Source organism: Danio rerio, chromosome 11, assembly GCF_049306965.1.
Source record: "Danio rerio strain Tuebingen ecotype United States chromosome 11, GRCz12tu, whole genome shotgun sequence".
Classification (NCBI taxonomy): domain Eukaryota; kingdom Metazoa; phylum Chordata; class Actinopteri; order Cypriniformes; family Danionidae; genus Danio; species Danio rerio.
Window position 1 is genome coordinate 39178629 of NC_133186.1, and position 21872 is coordinate 39200500.

Here is a 21872-nt window from a genome sequence, read left to right on the forward strand (position 1 = left end):
TGTTAGATGTGATTTCACTTGAATTCCACTAACTAACATTACACTGTAAAAAATTATGGTAATTTCAACAGTGAAAAAATGCTAAATCAAAAATCTGTAACCTGGTTAACAATAAGTTTCCTTAATATATACAATAAATAACCATAAATTGACTTTTGCAGAATTCTCTGCATGACACTTCACTTTATGCCTTTTTGTTGACAATACTGGGGTTCTTTTGAGTTATTTTTCTCATCAGTGATGTACATTAGAGCTTTATTTGAGATTTAATGTTGATAAATAATGTTTATTGCATTATTTAATTTCTATGTGTGTTACCATGATAGCACTTAGTAGTTATTTTATATATTAGTATGTTTCTCTGCTCCTGGGAAAAGTTGTTTGTGATCAGCTTAGGTGACATTCTGGTTGTGTTTTCATCTGTGTAACAAAAGTTATAATGTATAGACGTTCGTACTTCAAAACACTGGTATATAATATGGGACATTCTACCAGAAACGTACATTATCTGTCCCTGAAATAAAAACATTAATACAGTGAATAAAAAGTATTTCATCCCAAAAATGTCTAAAATGGGCTGTTGGTTGATTTCTGTGAGTTGTTCTGTAAAGGAATATGTCATTCATTTGGTTCCCATTTTTTTTCCTTCATTAAAAACACTTTAGAAATGTTCAAACCCTGTCACTGTTCTTGCCCTCAGGCTAATTGAACTTACAGCTTTAATTGTTTTGTTATGCTAAAATTTCTTATTTAGAGAGAAAAAAAACTTCAGAAAGAGCAAGCTTAAGTTGTTATCATTCAAATAAATTGATTAAAAACATAAAACTATCAATAAATTCTACAAATAAATACTACAAATATATAATACAAATAAAAGTACTATTGTCCCCATGTTTTTGGTCAGTCCTGTTTAACTTGCATTCAGTTTAACATAATGTGCTCTATTTTGATGATCCAGGTGCAAAGTCCAAAGCGCAGGGCGCAAAAGCATTAATCCGAATCCACTTTTACTATTTTAACGATGGAAAAATCCCTTTGCGCATGGTCTAACAGGGTTGAGCTTATTCACAATGAGTTATGGGTGTGTTTTGAGAATAAACCAATCAGAGTCTCATCTCCCACACCAAGAGTCAGTTGCGTCGCGCCATAGCGGATTTGCTATTTACATGGCTGACTTTGTAAATGAAAAAACTGAACACTTCACTAGCGAGAAAACAGTTAAACAGAGCACCTACAGTGAGAGGATGTATCTCCTCATTCCTTGCTTTCACTTTCACTCTCGTGGGCAAGGAAACGTGTTGTACGCACAGACATCTATTAGCCTACATGATTAATTTTGTTTGTTAAGCACAAAGATTAGTTTCCAACGAATAAATGAACAAACATAACGAAGAGTGTTACTTCCAAATACACATGCTGTGCCCCATATGGTCCAAAAACTGACAGGTGGACAAATCTAAGCGTGTTTTTAATAAAACAAATATAAATAAAATAAACAATACTATTACTAATCATAACATTATACTAAAGCAAATTGTAATGAATAAACAGAAAAAGCCCCCCGAGATGAAGAAGGCATGAAAGTATGGTTTTTACATTTATGTAGAAAACAATAATTTTTGTATTATTTTATTTAATTTAATTCTTTTTCATTTGTAAAGATATTTGTGTACTGCTGTACATCCTGTGTGTAATACGCAATGTTTAAGGGAGGGACTTTAGACCTAGTCTATTGTACAGTCTATTTTAGATGTTCGAAATATCAAGGCGCCAGAAATGCGCCTTAACACACCTCTTTTTTAGACCAGAACGCCTATGGGGGCACATATGAGCACAAATGTATATGCTTTTTAAACAGTGTGGTGCAAAACGTCAAAATGACACTTACGTCGAGCTGAAACTAGCAAATAACAATTGCGTCGCGCCTTGCGCCGGGTGTATGATAGGGCCCAATATGCGTGCAATACATCTTTAAGGCTTTGACACAGAAGTGACATGATGGAGAAGAAGCTGACAGTCGAGTGTTTTGAAATGAGATGATCAAGCCTACAGAGGACAGATCTCATCATAAGGCAACTGTAACAGCTGCCGTTTATAAGCAGTAAAAAAACTTGTAATAATTTTTTTTTTCAAAGCGATTTTAAAACTTATTTTAAGCGATCTGAAGGCAAAGCTGGAAATATATTTCCTTTGACTCATACATGTACACATAAAAATGTAAACTGTTAATAAAATCACTTTTTATTAAGACATGTCATACTCTTTTTGTTTTTTTCAACATGTGTTTAGATTTCCAGGTAAAAAAAAAAACCTAATTCATACATTAAATCCAGAGTTTTCTTAAAAAACATCCTGATGTTATCAGCGCGCAATGAATGTTGAGATGTTCGAGGCCGCGAAGGATCCAGCAGTTGTATCCTTCATTACCAGGGAAACGAAGGATGCATTTTGAGGCTGCATTTAAAGGAGCCTTCGAACTTTTTTGAAACGAGACAGCCTTCTTTGCGACGCGATGACGCAGCGCACTTTGAATGTATGCCTCGGAGGTTGCAGCCTCTGAAATGAGACACAGCTATAGTGATCAAGGATGCGTTCTATCATTAAATTGTATGAGTTTATGTTTGTTTTTGTATGATTTTTTGTAGGACAACAAGCTTAAGTCAGGCCCTGTCACATTTTGTATAAGTGAAAATGTACATTTCTGGTAGAATGTCCCATATACGATAAAATAATGATATAAAGTAGTTTACCGTTAAAATTGAGAACTTTATTTTACGGTTTGCACCATATTTCTAACTGTAAAGTTCTGGCATCCACAGCTGCTGTTTTTTCACTGTAAATTTGACTGGTTTATTTGAACAGCGTAGTTAATAAAAGTTATAGAAAAGTCCAACACTTCCAAAAAGACACTGTTCAATTCTATTCCTCTTTTTCAGGAACATCTCTGTATACTAGACTGATGCTGCTTTATGATTGGACGCTATATTATCTATTTTTAATCATCTCTGAGCTCCAGGGCCATTCTGTCTGGAGGTGAACAAGAGGAACTGAAAGAGATGAGATGATTCAAACTTTAAAACTACACCGCCTGGGGCACTGACCGGAGGAGAATGGAGCGGGTGGCCGAGCGCCATCTGCAGAAAATCAAGCTAATGTTAGCGGGCTACATATCCCAGCATGCAACAGGGGATGGGCAAACCAGTCACTCCAACCACTGCAAGATTGGGTGAACGTCACACATACCCCTGAGTGGGGATGAATGGGTATAGATATGAAGATGATGGATCAGGGCACATTGGGAATTTGCTGATCCAATGCTTCATATCTATAACTGCAGAATTTAGCAAGCCACTAAAACAATGAGTGATGAGTTTCACAAGGCTTTAAAAATACGAAAGCTGTATTGTAATAATCTAAATGTGTTTCAAATATGAATTGTCAGGCCAATTAACAATTTTAAAATGACAAAAGCAACAATAAATACCCTTATTATGGTCCATACAGTATAACAAATGTTTAGTAACAATATAAACAAGTTACTGTAATTAAACTTTTCCATTGAAAAAGCAAAGTAATGGATTAATTGTTTATTTTGTACACTGTAAAACCCAAAAAGTTACGGTAACTCAAACTATTTGAGGAAACCGATTGCAACAAACCATTTAAGTTTAAAACCTAATTCAAATGAGTACTGTGAACTTAATCCATTTGAATAAATTAAGCAATTTGAACACAGTAAAACTCAATAAATGAAGAGAACTCAAACCAACTGAGTACTGTAAAACCAAATAAGTTAAGCCAACTCAAACCATTTGAGGAAACTGATTACGACAAACCATTTGAGTTAAAAAAAAAACTAATCTATATGAGTACTGTGAACTTACTCCATTTAAGTTGAAGGTTTTTCATTACCTTCCAACCCATTACCTTCAACACTGAGTTCAAAACTCTTTTCAAATAAGTAGAATTAACTTTCAGTAAATTTTGAGATAACTATACTCATTTCATTGGATAAAGTGGACTGTTGGGTTTTACAGTGTAGGTAATTTAATTACAGTTAACTATACTTGTCTAAAATGTTGTAAAAAATTAAGCAGTTTTTTAATATAAATCAATTCAAAGAAGCAAAATAATTTTATATTTTTAAAAATATATTTTACTAAATAATACTATTTTTCACCTTACAGCACAACTGCACATGCATAAGAAACCAAATTAAGCGAGTTAGAAAATAGTTCATGACAATATAAGGTGGTAAATTGTACCTATATTTATTTTTGTTATTATAAATATTATTTTTGTCAGATATTTTGCATAATATCTCTTTTTTACCAAAAGGTTATGAGTGCACATGCTTAAGAAACAATTGTTTGATTAAAAAATGAATATCAAGTGAAATATTGCATGTCCTTACTTGAAAATGTTTTATGTTTTGATACATATATTCACCATTTTATAAGTTTATTTATTTATTTATTTATTTATTTATTTAAAGATTCTTGTGAATCATTTTGATAAAAGTGATTCAGCTCTCATTTCACTCATTTTCGAGTCAAAGATTCAATAAGTCAACGATTAAGAGAGAAATTATTACCTAAATTACATACATTTAAACTATTTTCCCACCCAAAAACTACTGACATTTGTAAGATTATAAAAATATAAGAAAATTTTTTATTAAGTTATATTTTTTGATATTATTTTTATTAAATTCTTTAATTGTCCAATTTATTGTCATTGCATTGAAAAAAACTTAGAACAATTATATATATATATATATATATATATATATATATATATATATATATATATATATATATATATATATATATATATATATATATATATATATATAATACTTCAAGTTTGACAAAAGACCTTGTGAAACCTCTTGATGTTTCAATCACCAATGAAGTGCACAAAGACAGCAGAAAACAAAGAGATAAGAGGAAAAAACAGACATAAAGACAAGACGCAATCACTCTCTGATTCTCTCTGTCACACAAACATCCACAAACTCTCATCCGTACTTATCACATACACAATACAATGACAAAACGTATAGAGAATCGACACACTAATACAACACATCCAATGAACATGGCCACAATACAAACACTTACAGGGACATATACAATATACACATATATACATTTATATATGGACGCTGGGACATGAAACTCCAGAAAATAGCTCTGCAGCTCAGACAGCGGAATGACAGCTGTGTGACAGATATACATCTATATGTGTGCGTGTATTCCCTGCAGTATATGTCTGAAGCTGGACAGCAACTGTGAGATGTTAAGAAGCACCACCAAAGAGATCGCACACAGAAACTCCACCATTGATCTTAAAGGAACACCATGACTTTTTAGCACCACCCTCTTCATGACCAGCATTACATTTATTCAGGAATCACTTTCTGGTTAGGCTTGCTCAATATACAAGGTAAAAAATGGAGGCACGTCATGATTTTGTTAAGTAATGCGATGCTGGATTAACATCTATGTTGATCCCGGAACATCATTTTTGTTAAAAAATGTAATCAATATCCATTCCCTACCCATAAACCTAAGCATAACTGTAAATGATTCCCAAATTCAGAGGTGAATAATAGTTGTAAAACTTAACATTAATGGTAAACGTATCCATTAATTCTGATTGGCTGATTGGAATGTTGTTTCAGGATCAACATAGATGTTAATCCAGCAACATGTCCTACTTGGTGAAGTCAGGTTAGGGAAAATGCACGGTTCCACACAATTCATTTATTGTTGTCCTAACACAAATCTATTACTGTAGGTTATAACAAATTTAAGTGGATTGAACATAAAACAATTAAGTTGTCCCCAATAAATCTCAACAATTATGTTGTTTAAGCTCATTTCACATAAGTAGTTTGAACAAACAGCAAACTCATTTTTTGGAGAGTACAGTATTTAACCCTGGACCACAAAACCAGTTTTATGTTGAAGAAGAATATTTTGGGCAATAGCTCTATACATTGTATGAGTCAAATATACTTTGTAAGAAATTACCAAATGTTACTGTAATTTTAACAGTAAATTACATTAGTATCACATTACAAGAACTGTGAATTTTTTTGTACTCAGAATTTTATTGTGGCATCATGATTACAGCAAATTACTGTACAAAGGGCTATATCTTTTGCCGATAGGAGTTCCAACACTCTTTATTTTATTCAACATAGAAATGAATCCACATGAACCTTTAAGCTAGTACAGGCACTTTTTTTGATATTTAGAAATATTTACAGTATTATGGTTATTATGAACTACCTCACAGTAATTTACTGTAAATTAACATACAGTACCTGTACAGTGAAAGTAATGCAATTATTATCCAGTAATTTACTTTAAACTTAAGGTCGAATATATTACAGTGTACTGTTTTCCTTTTATATCAAAAATCATTAGAATATTTAGGAAAAATAACAGTCCATGCAGATATTTTGTAATTTTCTACAGTAAATGTATCAAAACACAATTTTGGGTCGTAAGATGCACTGTCAAGAACTTTTTTTAGATAACTTTAAAGGTAATCTTCCCATTATTTTGAACTCTTAGATTACAGAATTTCAATTTGTATTTTGGCTAAATATTGTCCTGTCATAACAAATCAAACATCAACGAAAACCTTATTTATTCAGCTTTCATGTTATCATGTAATGTAGAAATCTAAATAAAATAAAAAACACATCCTGTCCCTTATGACTGGATTTGTGGTCTAGGGTCACGTATAATGATGATGACATTTTAAAATAATAATAAAATAATTTGATTTAATTTTAAATGTATATATATATATATATATATATATATATATATATATATATATATATATATATATATATATATATATATATATATATATATATATATATAGTTCTGTAGACCATGTATTGTTTTGTAGACTATTGAAAAAATATATAGCTTAAAGGGGCTAATAATTCTGACCTTAAAATTGTATTTAAAAAATGTTAAACTGCTTTTATTCTAGCCGAAATAAAACAAGACGTTCTCCAGGAGAAAAATATTATTAGACATACTGTGTAAATTCTCTTGCTCTGTTAAACATCATTAAAAAAATATAAAAACTAAAAAATAATTTAAAAGGGGGGCTAATAATTCTGTTTTGACTTCAACTGTATATAATATAACGAGTTCAGTAAATGGCCTCTGAACTTTTCCCCTAAAATGAGCATTCTTCTCAGCCTCCTGAGAATTTTAAATTATATTAAGAGTATTATTTACATTTAATTATTACAAGTGAGATCAAATAAAAGTCTAGATATTGTTAAACTAATGAAAATGTTTTCACGATAGATATAAATGAACTATTACCCCACTGTAACTAAAAACCACTTGGAATATGTTATCATATTTTATCAGTGATTTGATGTTGAACATTTCAAGCGTGATGCCAAAAAGTGGTGGTTGGTTCCTTTAAAAGTCATCAACCTAAACGAATCATTAAAGCTGATTTGGCTTGTAATCAATTTCCTGAACTGATCTTGATGACATCTATTAACCAGCACAATATTTGGGCATTTTTAAATAAAGTCTTAGTGAAGCAGAACACAAGCAAACAGAGGATCACATCTTGCCATACTTGCCTCTAAAAGTTTCTATGGGGACAGAATTGAAGAACAAGCATTAGATAAAACCAGCTGATGTTTTTCTGCAGCTCTCACAGCATTTACACACATTTGGATGTGAGGCAACACAATTATTGGTCAACACAAGCACACACAACACAATGCAAACTAAGAGATTTGAGTTGTTTTCTCAGCAGCAGCCGAGTCCTCAGGGTTCACAAGGTGTCATTTTATATCAGATAAGCAGGGGAAACAGAAAGTGTGACTGTTAATATTGTTAAGGTTAGATCAATTAACAACACAAAGACAACATATTAGGAAACCTCGCAAAAAACATCAGTGCCATTACAAGAAAAACAGTAAAAAGAAGCTAGGAAAATAGTCAATTCACAGAATCGACACCTTTGCATATGGCTAGATGTTTTATAGAAATGAATAATACATACAGTACAGCATCATATATACAGTACATTTTTGTCAGTAATCTTTATTTCAATAATTCTGAAATTAATTAATTACATTTAATTAGAAAGGATGCATTAAATGATCAGCAGTGACAGAACAGTTGTATAAAGATGTATTATAGTAAATAATATATTTAAATTATATTACATTTATCATAAACACTACATTATATTAAATGTATTTTTTTATTAAATAACTGCTGTCCTTTTGAATCTTTCGTTCATTGGGGATTCCTAAAAATATATTTATCTAGACTTCATCAATATTGATAAAAAATAAAATAAAATTAATTATTTTATTTTATTTTTTATCAATATTGATATATATACACACACACACATACATACATAAATATAATAAATAATCCACTTGATCTGGGTTTTAAAGCACATAATAAAGACATTATTGCATTTATAATCTGTAAAGGGCACTAGGTTTTTTAAAAATATATTTAAATTATATTACATTTATTATAAATATATTTATTAATCATACATTATATTAAGCGTATTTATTTAAATTAAATACAGTTGGGAAAACAAGTACTAAACACGATGTTTTCCTGGGAATGAAATTTCTTAAGAAGCTGTTGACATGGAATTGAACAAGATTTAGGTGAAAACCCAAACAATACAAACAGAAGTATAAAACAAAAGAAAAAAATCTTGTTGTGTGTAATAACAATGAAATGACACAAGAAGAAAGTACTGAACTACTGAAACGTATTTTTCAAAAGAGTGTAAAAGTCTTGATGGCTCTTTGGGTCTTGTCTATCAAAATTTAATCTTTAATATATATATATTATATTGGATTCAAGTCAGGTGATTGGCTGGGCCATTCTACAGCTTTCTTTCTCTGAAAGCATTTGAGAGTTTCCTTGGCTGTGTTTTGGATAATTTTCTTGCTGAAATACCACCCTGGTAATGTAGATGTTGGACTGAAGCAGCTAATGTTCATTTACAGTGAAGTACTTGCTGAAGAACTGCTAAGAGATTTCAGCTGCAGTCTGGGCTTTCACTGCCTTTCTACACCCCCCTTTCTTCATGTGTTCAATACTTTTTCCCTGCATCATCTCCTTTTTTTTACACATAACTTCATTTGTGAACAAATTAGATTTGTTTTCTTTGCTACGTGGAGTTCTTTGGTTGTTACCAACACCAGGACAAATTTCAAATCAACAACACCTTTAGAAATATGTTTTCTGAGAAAAATGGCAATGTTCAATACTTTTTTCCCCAGCTGTAAATACTGTTCTTTTGAATCTTCCATTCATTAAAGAATCCTTGATTAAAAAATAAAATAAAATAAATAAAATAAAAATATATATATATATACACTTTCATAAAATATTGCATTTAAAAAAAGTTATAAAATAAATATAAATAAAATGAATAATCCTCTTAATCTGGGTTTTGAAGCACATAATAAAGACATTATTGTGTTTGTAATCTGTGTAGGGCACTAGATAGGTTTTTCTTGCGAGGCTTCAACACTTAGAAAGGTGAAAAGCAGTTGTACTTACGTTGACTTCAGTGATAGCAATATCTACGACGCTACCGACAACAATTAAGGCGTCAAATGTGTTCCATGCGTCAGTGAAATAATGCTGTTAATAAAAGACACCACACCACACACAAGGAACAGGGGGGGGGGAAATGAACAGAGAAAGAATGAGGGAGGGGGAAAAAGAAGGTGTGAAATACAGATGTTAGATCTCAGCGGTCAAAGAAACAAGGTGTCAGTTGAGAAAGAAGCTCAACCCTGAGCTGAAACCTGAGCCTGTCTGAAGTCAAAGATGGATATATAAGAGGACAGGGCCTAGAACTGTGCTGTACTTACATCAATCTCACTGAGAACTATGTCTACAATGCTGCCGATCACAACCAAAGCGTCAAAGACGTTCCAGGCATCCCCAAAATACCCCTGGGGACGGCCAGGGAATATATATGTCATTAGGAATTAGATGTAGTATAAATCAATTTACATTTAACTTCTACATTTAACTATTAAAACATAAATCAACACTCAAAGTACACTCAAAAAAAATATAGGCCTAAAATTAAGATTTATGCATTCAGGAAAATTGATTAAACAGTTAAAAAAAATTAGTGCTGGGCATAGATTAATCGCAGTTAATCGCATTCAAAATAAAAGTTTGTTTTGACGTAATATATTTATGTGTATTATTTTTATTTCCTTTGTATATGTGATACACACACATACATAAACACAACTATATAAATGTAATTTGTTCCATAGATATTTAAATGTATATTTAATTTGTATCATATACACTTCTATTTCAAATCTAAATATGAATGAACATTTTCTCAAATATATGCATGTGTATGTGTATGTATATATACTAGAGGTTAAACGACTTTAGATTTTTTGAAGTCGACTTTTATGTTATTAAAGTCGAGTCGACGTTAACTAGTCGCTAGTGACGTCATCAATAAAACACTAGATGCAAATGTTTTGCAACATGCCACAATTTGCGATTTATTTGCAGGAAATATATACACATGCTGTTTGACAGCTCATAACATTTTGGAAAAAAATCCAACATTACTATTGACTAATTTTAGTGCAAAACAAAAGTTTTGTCAACCATTTAATTTTGGTAATAATGCAAGATTAGCCCAGGCTAAGGGCCTATTCACACTATTCCATCAGTACCGTGCCCAGGCCCGTTTTCCAGGTGGTTTGAGAAGTGTGTGCGCGCTGAATCGGGCTCAAGCACGGTTCACTTGGCCGGCCCTGGCCCGGTTGGAAGAGGTGTGCCTGAGTGCGGTTCACTTAGGCTTTGGTACGCTTGTATTGTGAGTGCAAAACGCGCCAAAGCCCGAAACTGAAAGCGAGACGTGACTTTTAAGGGACTGTTTCATATGGATTTTTAAATCATTCTTACCGTTCAATGAACGCAAACTGCCGTAGTTTAATAAATACGCAAACCCCTCACTGCACGACAGCTGCGCACCTTCAGCAAACCTCCTCATTCCTGCAGCACGAGGGCTTTATGATTGTTTATGAGCACCAAAAGTGGCGGATCTGTTCGGCGAAATATCTGACTGCGTGTCGCCGCATCTCTAAGGACTGTTTGGCGAAATATTTGACTGCATGTCACTGCATATCATACGACTGAAACGATATAACTAAAGAAATCTCCACTGTGCTGAGCAAGAGCACTCACTAAACAGCGATTGAAGTGTGAGTGCGGGCCGTCGGGGGAGACGGGAGGGGGGACAAGCGTGCTTTGGCCCGGTTCGAAGCAACTGTACATAGTGTGAGTACGGCCTAATACGGCCTTTACTCATGCATGTTCTAGTAAAAAGTAACAATAACAGATATTTTATTATACGTCCTCAGCACACAGACTCATAACATAATGCATGAAAGACAAAGGCTATAACATTAAGCCATATTACACTGTCAGAGACTTGCTCAGATGCATATTATAACGCTATGATCATGCGTCCTAAAAAGCTGCTCAAAATCCTGTTTAAGTCTGGCGTTTTTTGCAGTTACTGGCTCATCTTGGTTATCAGACGTCTTCTCACTAAACGACTTTACAGTGTTCACTGGGGATGTTTTGAAGTTTGTCACACCTCCGCAGCTGCGCACTTCACGGTTCATTCGCAAAATGTCCGTGTCTACGTCTCGCAAAGGGCAACAGCCAAATAACATTACTTTTCCAGGGTTGCAAAAATGTGATTGGCTAGCATATGCTCTAGGGTATTTGCATGGAGGTATCTAACTGACATCTGTTTGCCGAAGTTCACGTGAATCTTTGACATGAGAAAAATAACATTTTAAAAATGACTTTAAATAATCTGAGGGCATTTTTATTCAGCAAACCACCTTAGTGTGTAAAGCTGCATGTAGTTTAGGTCAAAAAACATGTGATCTGCACAGCGTGACTAGTCGACATCAATCAAAAAGTGTCACGGCAAAGCATTAAAGTAGACAAGTCGGTGCAACCCCCAATATACATAATAAATATACACAGTACACACACATAAATTATGTCTAAACAAACTTTTATTTTGAATGAGATTCATTTTTTCCCTAAAAACAAAACAAATTAATAAAAAAAAAAAAATTATTTCTTAAAAAAAATATAATGCATTAATTTAAAAAGCTTAAAATCAGGATTTTAATAGTTAATTAACTAAGAATAAATAAATTATCATATCTTATAGAAACATTTGGTTTTACCTAACTACCCCTTACAGTACCTCAAAATTAATTAAAGCTATATAGACATACTTAAAGTAATAAAAACACACCAAATTTAAAACATTTTTATTAAATAAATTTATTTAAAATACTTTGAATCGGGGTTACAATAGTGAATTAACTAAGTCTAAAGTCATTAAACTAATTACATCAAATCTTATTATAAAAATAGTTTTTTCATACCTAATAAATAAAATACCATAAATAATAAAAGTTATATACTTAAAGTAATAAAAACACACCAAAATTACTACAACTGTAACTAAATTTGGTTTATTTAAAAAATGAAATGAATTATTAACAGTTCTATTTAAACCAAACTGAACCTTTTAAGAGCCTGAAACGATTTGGATTGCATGATAATAAATTTATAAACCTCATTACTGTCTGTTTAAAACACATACAGTTCATTTGTATTGGTAATCACAGAAATCCTTTCTTAACTGTTTCATTATACTATTCAACTGATGAATATAATTCATTTATGTTAGAACTGTGCAATCCAAAAGGCATTCGAAAATAAATCTTAAAATCAGGACTAATACTTTGAGTGTATTACTGTGCGAAAAAGTTGACTATCTTGTTACATAACATGCCAAGTTCATGCATTTGTCAAATTGTCAGATTATGGACCGAATCTGTTTGTCTGAGAGACACTTCAAGTCACGCCACACTGGAAAAAAAAGTGCAAACGACAGCACTGCACAACACACGAGAGGCTTACTAGCATTCTGTCCTTCTTCTGAACACAAATCTGCATGTGTGAAAGTTTTCAACGGGGAGAAGGATGTTAATATGAACTTGTATAGGGATGCAAGTAATGCTAAGTACAAAAGGAAGACATATAGAGGAGGGAGCTGCTGTATACAGTTGAAGTCAAAATTATTAACTCTCCTGCGATTTTCTTTTTCAAATATTTCCCAAATGATGTTTAATGATGACAAAGGATTTTTTCCACAGTATTTCCGATAATATTTTTTCTTCTAGAGAAAGTCTTATTTGTTTTATTTCGTACAGGATAAAAGCAGTTTTACATTATTTTAAAACTATTTTAAGGTCAATATTTTTAGCCTGCTTAAGTAATTTTTTTTTACGATTGTCAACAGCAGTGGTTCTCAACCACAGGATACCAGTCCGTGGATCAATTAGTAACGGGCAGCACAAGAAATCATTAATTATTTCCATTTTATTTATTACCTGAGTCTGAAATCTTTTAATTCAATTAATAATTTTAATTTCAATAATAATAAATCTTTTAAATCTTTTATTTAGAAAAATGACTGTGTTCTTTCGTTTACATCTCGGTGACTTGTGCACCCAAATTTAACCCACAAGCTGCAAAATGAGTAAGAAACATACGTCTTTGCAAAGGGGAAAAGGCCCATTGAAGGATCCATGAACTGCCGATGGATCCGCAACCCATTTGTCAACAAATCCAATAGTATCTGGATGCAGGCTTTTTGATGCAAGCTAAGATGTCAGACAAAATGCACTCAAATTGAACGAGTGACGTCAGGGTGAGAGGTAGGGTTAGGGGTGGGTTTAGGTGAGCCCATTAAAAAGCATTGGATGCAGCTCAGATTGCACTGAACCAGGTCTGCATCCAGACCCCTCTCAACAAATCAGGTGATTCCAGCATGTCTGTGCAAGAACACGATCAACTGCTGGAGATTGCAAATGAGCTCCTTTTAGGGGCTGTTCGCATATTGTGTCTTTTATAGAGTTCACACAAGTTCATTATTTCTAATGAAGGTGACGCACCTCAGCGCCCAGTTGAATGAATCCACCATGAGTCACGTGACAAAAACTAACCAATCAGAAAGACAAGAACCTTTGCACCCCCCCCTTCCCCAAGTTAAATTTTCAGGCGTTGACTGGTCAGTGGTGAAAAAACAGAGTATATACAGGAATCCAAGAGTGAAATTTAATATCTTTTAAGACCTTTTTTAAGACTTGTTCCATACATTTTAAGACCTTATAACCACTTTAGGTTTCAACTGGAAACACGGGCGAGATTTCAACTTACAGAATATTTACTAAATATTATTGTAAGAAACTAAAACAAAACTAACACATTATTCATATACTGAATAAAAATCTATTAAACCAACTAATTCAGCAGGTTGACGCCTATAGAACTGCAGAAATAATAGTGTTGCATTGAGTACTGCAGTAAACAAAGCAGCATGATGTCAAATCTAGCAGGATTCTATTGATTTCATAAACTACACAGCATACTGATTCACATAGATTTAATTCAGGCAAACTTTAGCATACAACCAAACATTGCATAATAAGAATATATATTACATTTAGAGCATTACAGCATTTTAGATTTATTAATACTTATTAAGGGCATTCATCTCAACAATGATTTATTAACTATCAATACTTTTTCAATACCCCGTGTACACCCTGTAAAAAGGTTGAGGCCCGCTGGTCTACAGAACAAACCATCATTATACAATGACCTGCCTAATTACCTTAACTTCCCTAAGCCTTTAATTGTCACTTTAAGCTTAATAGACCATTTTGAGCAATGTAAACAAAAACAATGTACCCAATGTATTTCCTGATTTACATTTTTAATTTCGATAGCTTCTTAGAATCCAAAAGAGCCACACATATCCAAATAATGTCATGATAGCTGTTTCAACATTAAGTTATGATTAAACTGCCTCTTGTTACAGTTATGAAGTAGCTTCATAACAAGCAGGAAATGCTCACAGGCCAATGATATGACCACTCTGAAATGGTGTATACTAGTACCTTGAAAAAAATCTAGTAATATATTATGTACTGTCATCATGGGAAAGATAAAATCAATCTGTTTTTAGAAACGATTTATTATTATGTTTAAAAATGTGTTGAAAAATCTTAGTAGGCTAAAAATTCAGGAGGGCTTATAGTTCTGACTTCAACTGTAAATATTTATTCTGTACTGTTCTAAATGTATAAATATGAAATAGTGATGATGTGTGTATCTGTAACATGTGTTTGAATGACTCACCCGAGGCTTGAAGGCGATCAGCTTGAGCACCATCTCCACAGTGAAGACGGCAGTGAAGACCATATTCAGAATGTCCATAACATAATTGAAGAGCTCAGACTGACCATAGTGCTGGAAAAAAATGATATTTAAAATACTCTAAAAATGTTATGAAATAATAAATTATAGACTGATTAAATCAGTTTACACAGAGTACAACAGAGTTGTTTTTGTTGACTAAAAATAAATAATAAAAATAAATAAAAATAAAATGTATTTCAAAATATTAATAAATACTAAGAATACTAATAGCAGAATTAGCTGACAAACTATGTTCACAGATTTTGTAAAGGTGTAACGTTGCTTTGGCAGGCATTTATTTATAGTACTCTCTGTATCTCACAATCATATACAGCATAGACTCTCAATAAATAATTACAAATAAATGATTAGTATTTATTAGTAAAGAAAAAAAGAGGATTATACATTAAATATTCCACTATCTTGGTGATATTAAATGAGTGTTTAACAGAAAATGAATAAAAGCCACCAAAAAAGTATTAAATATAAAGGTAAATAATAATATTGGTGTCCTTAATATACATTTTACAACTAATAATAGTCAAACACATTTGAATTGGTTTTGCATATTTAAACCCAAGCATTGTCATGTATTTTTAAAAATATGAAGAATAAATCTAACAGAGAGAGTTACCTGCACGGCGAGACAGATGGTGTTGAGTAAAATCAGGACAAACATGATGTACTCGAAGCCGGTGGAGTTCACCACATACCAGAACTTATACTGATACGGGTTCTTTGGGATGTACCTCCTGAGAGGACGTGCTTTCAATGCATACTCCACACACTGACGCTGAAAACACACACACACACAGCACATAGTCTGAATAAAATATGTGATCCATTTATTTTTTTGATATTGAAAAGCATAGACGTATACAAAAATATACCTATAAATAGCAAAAGCACGTAAAATTACTACAACTTTAAATAAAATAAATGGAAAAACAAATTGAAAAACAAAAAAACAAATGAAGCATATTGTTATAAAATATTAATAAAAGTGCATAAATAACACCAACAAATAATAACAGATATCATAAATCATCATTAATATCATAAATAATCCCAAACATTCTATAGTGCATTTGTAATTTGCATTATCTGTAAGAATATATGCACTGCTGAAATTAAATAACATTTTATTAATTTATTGGTTTTTATCTTTAGAAACCAGCATTGTTTTGTTTTCCAAAAAAAGAAAATTAATGCGTCTATTTCTACACTATTTATCCCATAAAAATGACTTTTGTTAGAATAATTAATGCATATACAAAATTAGCTGTCCTGTAAGTTTTAAATCATTTTTAAAATATTTCTTAAGTGCTATTTAATGCAGAAAAATATTCTTTCTAACATTTTGATACATAAAAGTATTAAAAACATATGACTAATAACCAATTCCTTCGTCTTTGCCATGATGGTACATAATGCTTTATTATTTATTTTGTAGAATGCTACTTAAAATGCTATTTAAAGGCTTAACAAAAGATTCATTACGCAAGTTATTGGAGAAGAGTGGTTTGTTCTGTAGCCAAAAATAAACTTGTTCACTGTAGGAGGGTTAATTTTTGCACATAACCAGAACGGTTTCCTGGTTAATTCTAATCACAACTCTACACTGCAGATTCTGTAATGTGAGTATTACAAATTGGCACATTGTGATGCTGATGCTGAAATTATTTACTGTGCAGCCTAATGGAGCATAATGGAGATAGTTGATTGGTCACGTGGGTGTAATGATTGCTGCATTTTATTATTTATAAATTTTTTATTGGTTTAATTTTTTAGTAATTTATTTTATTATTAACTTTCTATTTATTATTAATAATTTACTTTATTTTATGCTATTTTAATATTTTTTTATTTTTAAATTATTTTATTTTTATTTATTTATTGTTACTAATAATTTATTTTAATTATTATTTTTTACATTTATTTTATTTTTTTCATTTATTTTATTATTATTATATTATTATATTTAACTTTTCTTTTATTATTATTATTATTAATAATAATATTTTTATTATTATTAATTATTATATTTTATTTTTGTTTAATTATTTTCACAAATTATTTTATTATTTTATTGTTTATTTTATTTTACTTTATTTCAATAATTTGTTTATTTTTATGTATTTATAATGATGTTTTATTTATTTATTTTTATTTATATCAAAGTTTATTCAACAAATGAGGTGTTTCTTCTCTCATATTTGACATTAACCCTTTATAACACAAGTCCAAAACCACCTCAAGCTCCTTTTTTTTTTTCGCAAATAACGGGATTTTGAATCAAAATTCGGTGCTTCCAGCTAATGTCTCCTCTCACCTGGTTCTTGTCCAGCTCACAGTTCTTGTACTCCTTCTCTCCCTGTTCCTGAAAGGTCACGATGACGAAACCCACAAAGATGTTCATCATAAAGAAAGCGATGATGATGATGTAGATGATGAAGAAGATGGAAATCTCCACTCGGTAGTTGTAGATGGGACCCATGTTCTCCCGGTTGGAGTCGATGGCCTTGTACAGCAACCTTAAAGGTATAGTGAAATTAAAATAATGTTTTTTCTAAGATATTAGTTTTAGTATTTTTAGTTTTATATATCTATATAGATATCTATAAGATAGTGCGCTCCAAAACAGTGACACATTTCATGTTTAGAAGCTATAAACTGATATGAACATGTAAAGCTTGCAAATTGTCACTTCTGGCTTAATTGATCAACAATTTTTTTTCACTTCAATCCGGGGTCTCCATAGCGGAATGAACCGCCAACTTATCAAGCACGTTTTTATGCAGCGCATGCCCTTCCAGCCACAACCCATCACAGGGAAACATCCACACACACTCATTCACACACATTCATACACTACGGACAATTTAGCCTACCCAATTCACCTGTACCACATGTCTTTGGACTGAAACCGGAGCACCCAGAGGAAACCCATGAAACGCAGGGAGAACATGCAAACTCCACACAGAAGCGCCAACCGACCCAGCTGACCCCCCGAACCAGCGACCTTCTTGCTGTGAGGTGACAGCACTGCGTCGCCCACTATTAAATTTTATTTTAATTATTTATTTAAACTACATTAAATTAAATTACAACCTGTATTTTACCATTCATTTAGACTTTAACAATTTATTGGTAACTATCCTAATCAAAGTACATTTAATTGAGCTCTTTAAAAAGTTTTATATGTAGGCCTACAGTCAAAAATGTAATATTGGAGCCATGGCTATGACGAGTCAACTGTCTAAAATGAAACAATTTCTCTCATCAGAAAACAATAAACATAATTACCCCAGGGGCAGAATTATATTAGATTTTAGCAAATATACAAAACATGGAGAAAACACCTCCACCTTCCACGAAGAAAGAGCAAACCGAGGCACCAAGTCCTCCGCCTTCAGAACTGGCCACTACTGAGAATGAAGCTCTTACTGGTAATGTATTTCCTGAGTCAGAGAATTTCCCTGATTACTGCGGCTAACTACGGTTGGTCATGGCATTCTGTTTCTTGAGATGTGCATTTCTACAGGCACCATCTGTACCTAATAAAGTGGCCGGTGAGTGTATGTACTTTATGTAAGTCTACTGTTTACTTGGTTTAACATTATTCTTTTTTTCACAGCAATGTTTAAATTTCTGCCATCATAGAACAAGTCTACCTGTGTAGGGGTGGAGTTTTGGGGTCGTTTACATTATAATCATATGCTGTATTCTGTCTGTATTGAACAAAAACTGCAATAGCAACAACAGTTGTTCACAAAACAAATTTAAAAGAGCACATTTCAAAGCACTTCACGAGACTTTTAAGAAAACACGAACAACACGAAGTAAAAGATCTGAAAGCCATGGAAAAAACTGCTTCAACACCCACAGACGCAGAACAGCCATGTAGTGTCATTCTGTGTGCGAGTGTGAACATTTGAAGCAGTGTGGTGTTGTAATTACAGGGACAGCGTGGTTCTGTTGGCATCATGCTCACAGTGCCACTTACCAACAGCGCTAATACAAACACTAAAATCACAATAACACACTGCTTCATTTCCCCCTGTGCTTCTGAATGAGGAAACTCGACAGTCTGAGTAAGAACTCTCAAATATTAATAATTTTACAAAATCCATTTACAGGAGCCATTGTTAAAATCAGTTATAATGCAGACTAATGCTGATTTAACAATACACACAATAATAGGGTTTTGAGTACTGCTTGCGAGTTTGTATTATAATGAAGTCTGTATATAATAAGACTTTTGCTCCTTTTAAAATAGATGCATGAAGTTTAAATGTAAAAGACTTTATGCAAATATGATCTCATGTGCATGAAATAGAATCAAATTAAACTGAGCAGTGCTACTGTATTTTTTATTTCAATAGAATTCCAATATTGAGATCAAAAAAAGAACAATTTATATAGTTATTTGTGTCATTAAGTAAATAAAAATATGTTGATATTATTTTCTTGTTTATGTTTTTATATTTTAATAACTATCATGATAATAACTATCATTACTTTTATTATTATTATTATTATTATTTGCTGGCATGGGGTGGGTTTGTTCTTTAAAATTAAAACAATTCTAAATATAAAAAAGCAAATAAAAATAAACCAGTGCGATTCTATATTGGTTCTGTTTAAATTCATAAACAATGATCTGATCAATATTACGATGCATAATTCTGTGACTTATTCATATTAAAGTTAATAAACATCTATCTATCATTCTGTCTGTCTGTCTATCTATAATAGAGCTATCCTAAACCCTCAAACTGATCTACATAAACATTCATTAACCTACAAATAAAACACATGAATGGTGCTAGTCTATATCTAGCTATAAAATTTATTAGCTATAAAATCTATAACTAACATAACCATAATTAGCTATATCTAATTTATTAGCCATAAAAACACACAAAACATTCAAATAGAAAATTCACTGTGTTACAGTTTTCCTCAGTGGCTTTGGTGCATTTCTCACATTTGCATTTGCACAAGAGTTAATGCATTTCTCAAAACCATTAGTACGAACTGCAAAACCTAGCTGATATCCTGCAAAAGGGACCAAAATCCAACGTTGAGCCAACATCTCAATCCAACGTCTATTGACATCAAATATTGAAATTTATTTGTTAGGTATGGCAACCAATGTCTGATAAACATCATAGTGGTAACATCCACACAACAAGCTGTAAAATCATTAGACTTTGGATACTTGGTTGATTTTAGGTTGGACATTGACGTCGACCTGACGTTGGGTTCTGATGTCAACTAAATTTTCATTTCCAAACCAAATGCAACGTCACACGATGTTGGAGGACAGTGTCAATCTGACGTCATGTTGACATCTTGTGCTTGCTGGGAGTTACATGGGGCTTCAGCGTCAACGCTTGACTGAAGGCGTGTTGAAGTTGGGGCTGAAGCGATCGTCATGGAAGCATTAGCCAATGAAATTCAGTCAGCAATAGGCCACTGTCTAGCTGGTGTATTTGCATACAGCGATCTCATTCACTGACGCTTCCGTCGGCGCTTGAAAAGTTGAGCTAGTCCCAACTTCTGCAGCGAGCAATGCCTCAGAAGCGGCGCCGATGGATCCACAATGCAATTTGGCAACGCCTGACGTCACCCATTCAAAGTGAATGGGAAGCGTTGACGCTGAAGCCCTGTGTGAATGGGGCGTAAGGCCATTTCGGTCATCATACAGTAAACATCCGTCATCTTTCATTGGTGCAATGCATCTAAACAGTCTCTGGGTCAATGTGTGTGACAATTTTGGACATCTTCTTTTAGTCACTTTTAATGCTTTCACACAGTTTGCTAATTATATATAGCCCATGTCTTGAGGTAGTTCATTAGGATGCAATTTACCTTCTGTGTGCAATTTGATTGGACAAGAATCACAAGACTACTCAGCCAATCCTCATAGACAAGCAAAAATAAAGTAGTGACTGCAGGAAAGTAATGGAGTAAAGGTTCCGATGCAGCACTAAAAATGTATTCAAGGGAAAGTAAAAGTCAACATTTTTAAATCTACTTAGTAAATTACATTTTCTAAGAAAAACTACTCAATTACAGTAATTTGAGTATTTGTAATTTGTTGCTTTACACCAGTCTATACAGTACATATTGTTGAATACTTACGCTGGCCAGCCTTCAAACGTGGACACGGTGAACAGAGCCATCATGGCCATGAGCACATTGTCAAAGTTGAAATCACTGTTGTGCCAGTGGCGCTTCTGAATGATTGGCTGGTTCACGTCTCCTTCCTTATACAGGATGTACGTTCCCCTAAAAAAAAAAAAAGATTACATTTACGACTCAAATGGCCGTTTCATTTTCTGTGTGTGCAGTTATTACGGTAATTGATTCATGTAGACCAAGGGTGTCTAAACTCGGTCCTGAAGGGCTGGTGTTCTGCATATTTTAATTCCAGCCCCAATTAAACACACCTGAACCAGCTAATCAAGCTCT

At 32.7% G+C, this 21872-nt stretch overlaps 1 protein-coding gene across 50 annotated transcripts in view; it reads right to left on the reverse strand.

Moving 5' to 3' along the window:
- Positions 1–21872, reverse strand: part of cacna1da (calcium channel, voltage-dependent, L type, alpha 1D subunit, a) — a 174670-nt gene that overhangs the window by 34775 nt on the left and 118023 nt on the right. For 24 of the 50 annotated variants that reach the window (XM_073915657.1, XM_073915656.1, XM_073915655.1 and 21 more), the window contains 5 exon segments: positions 21543–21689; positions 17725–17926; positions 16027–16185; positions 15333–15443; positions 9606–9689 (listed from right to left, as the gene is read on the reverse strand). In XM_073915657.1, coding sequence (XP_073771758.1) covers positions 9606–9689; positions 15333–15443; positions 16027–16185; positions 17725–17926; positions 21543–21689 — 703 coding nt within the window. 50 annotated transcript variants of the gene reach the window in all.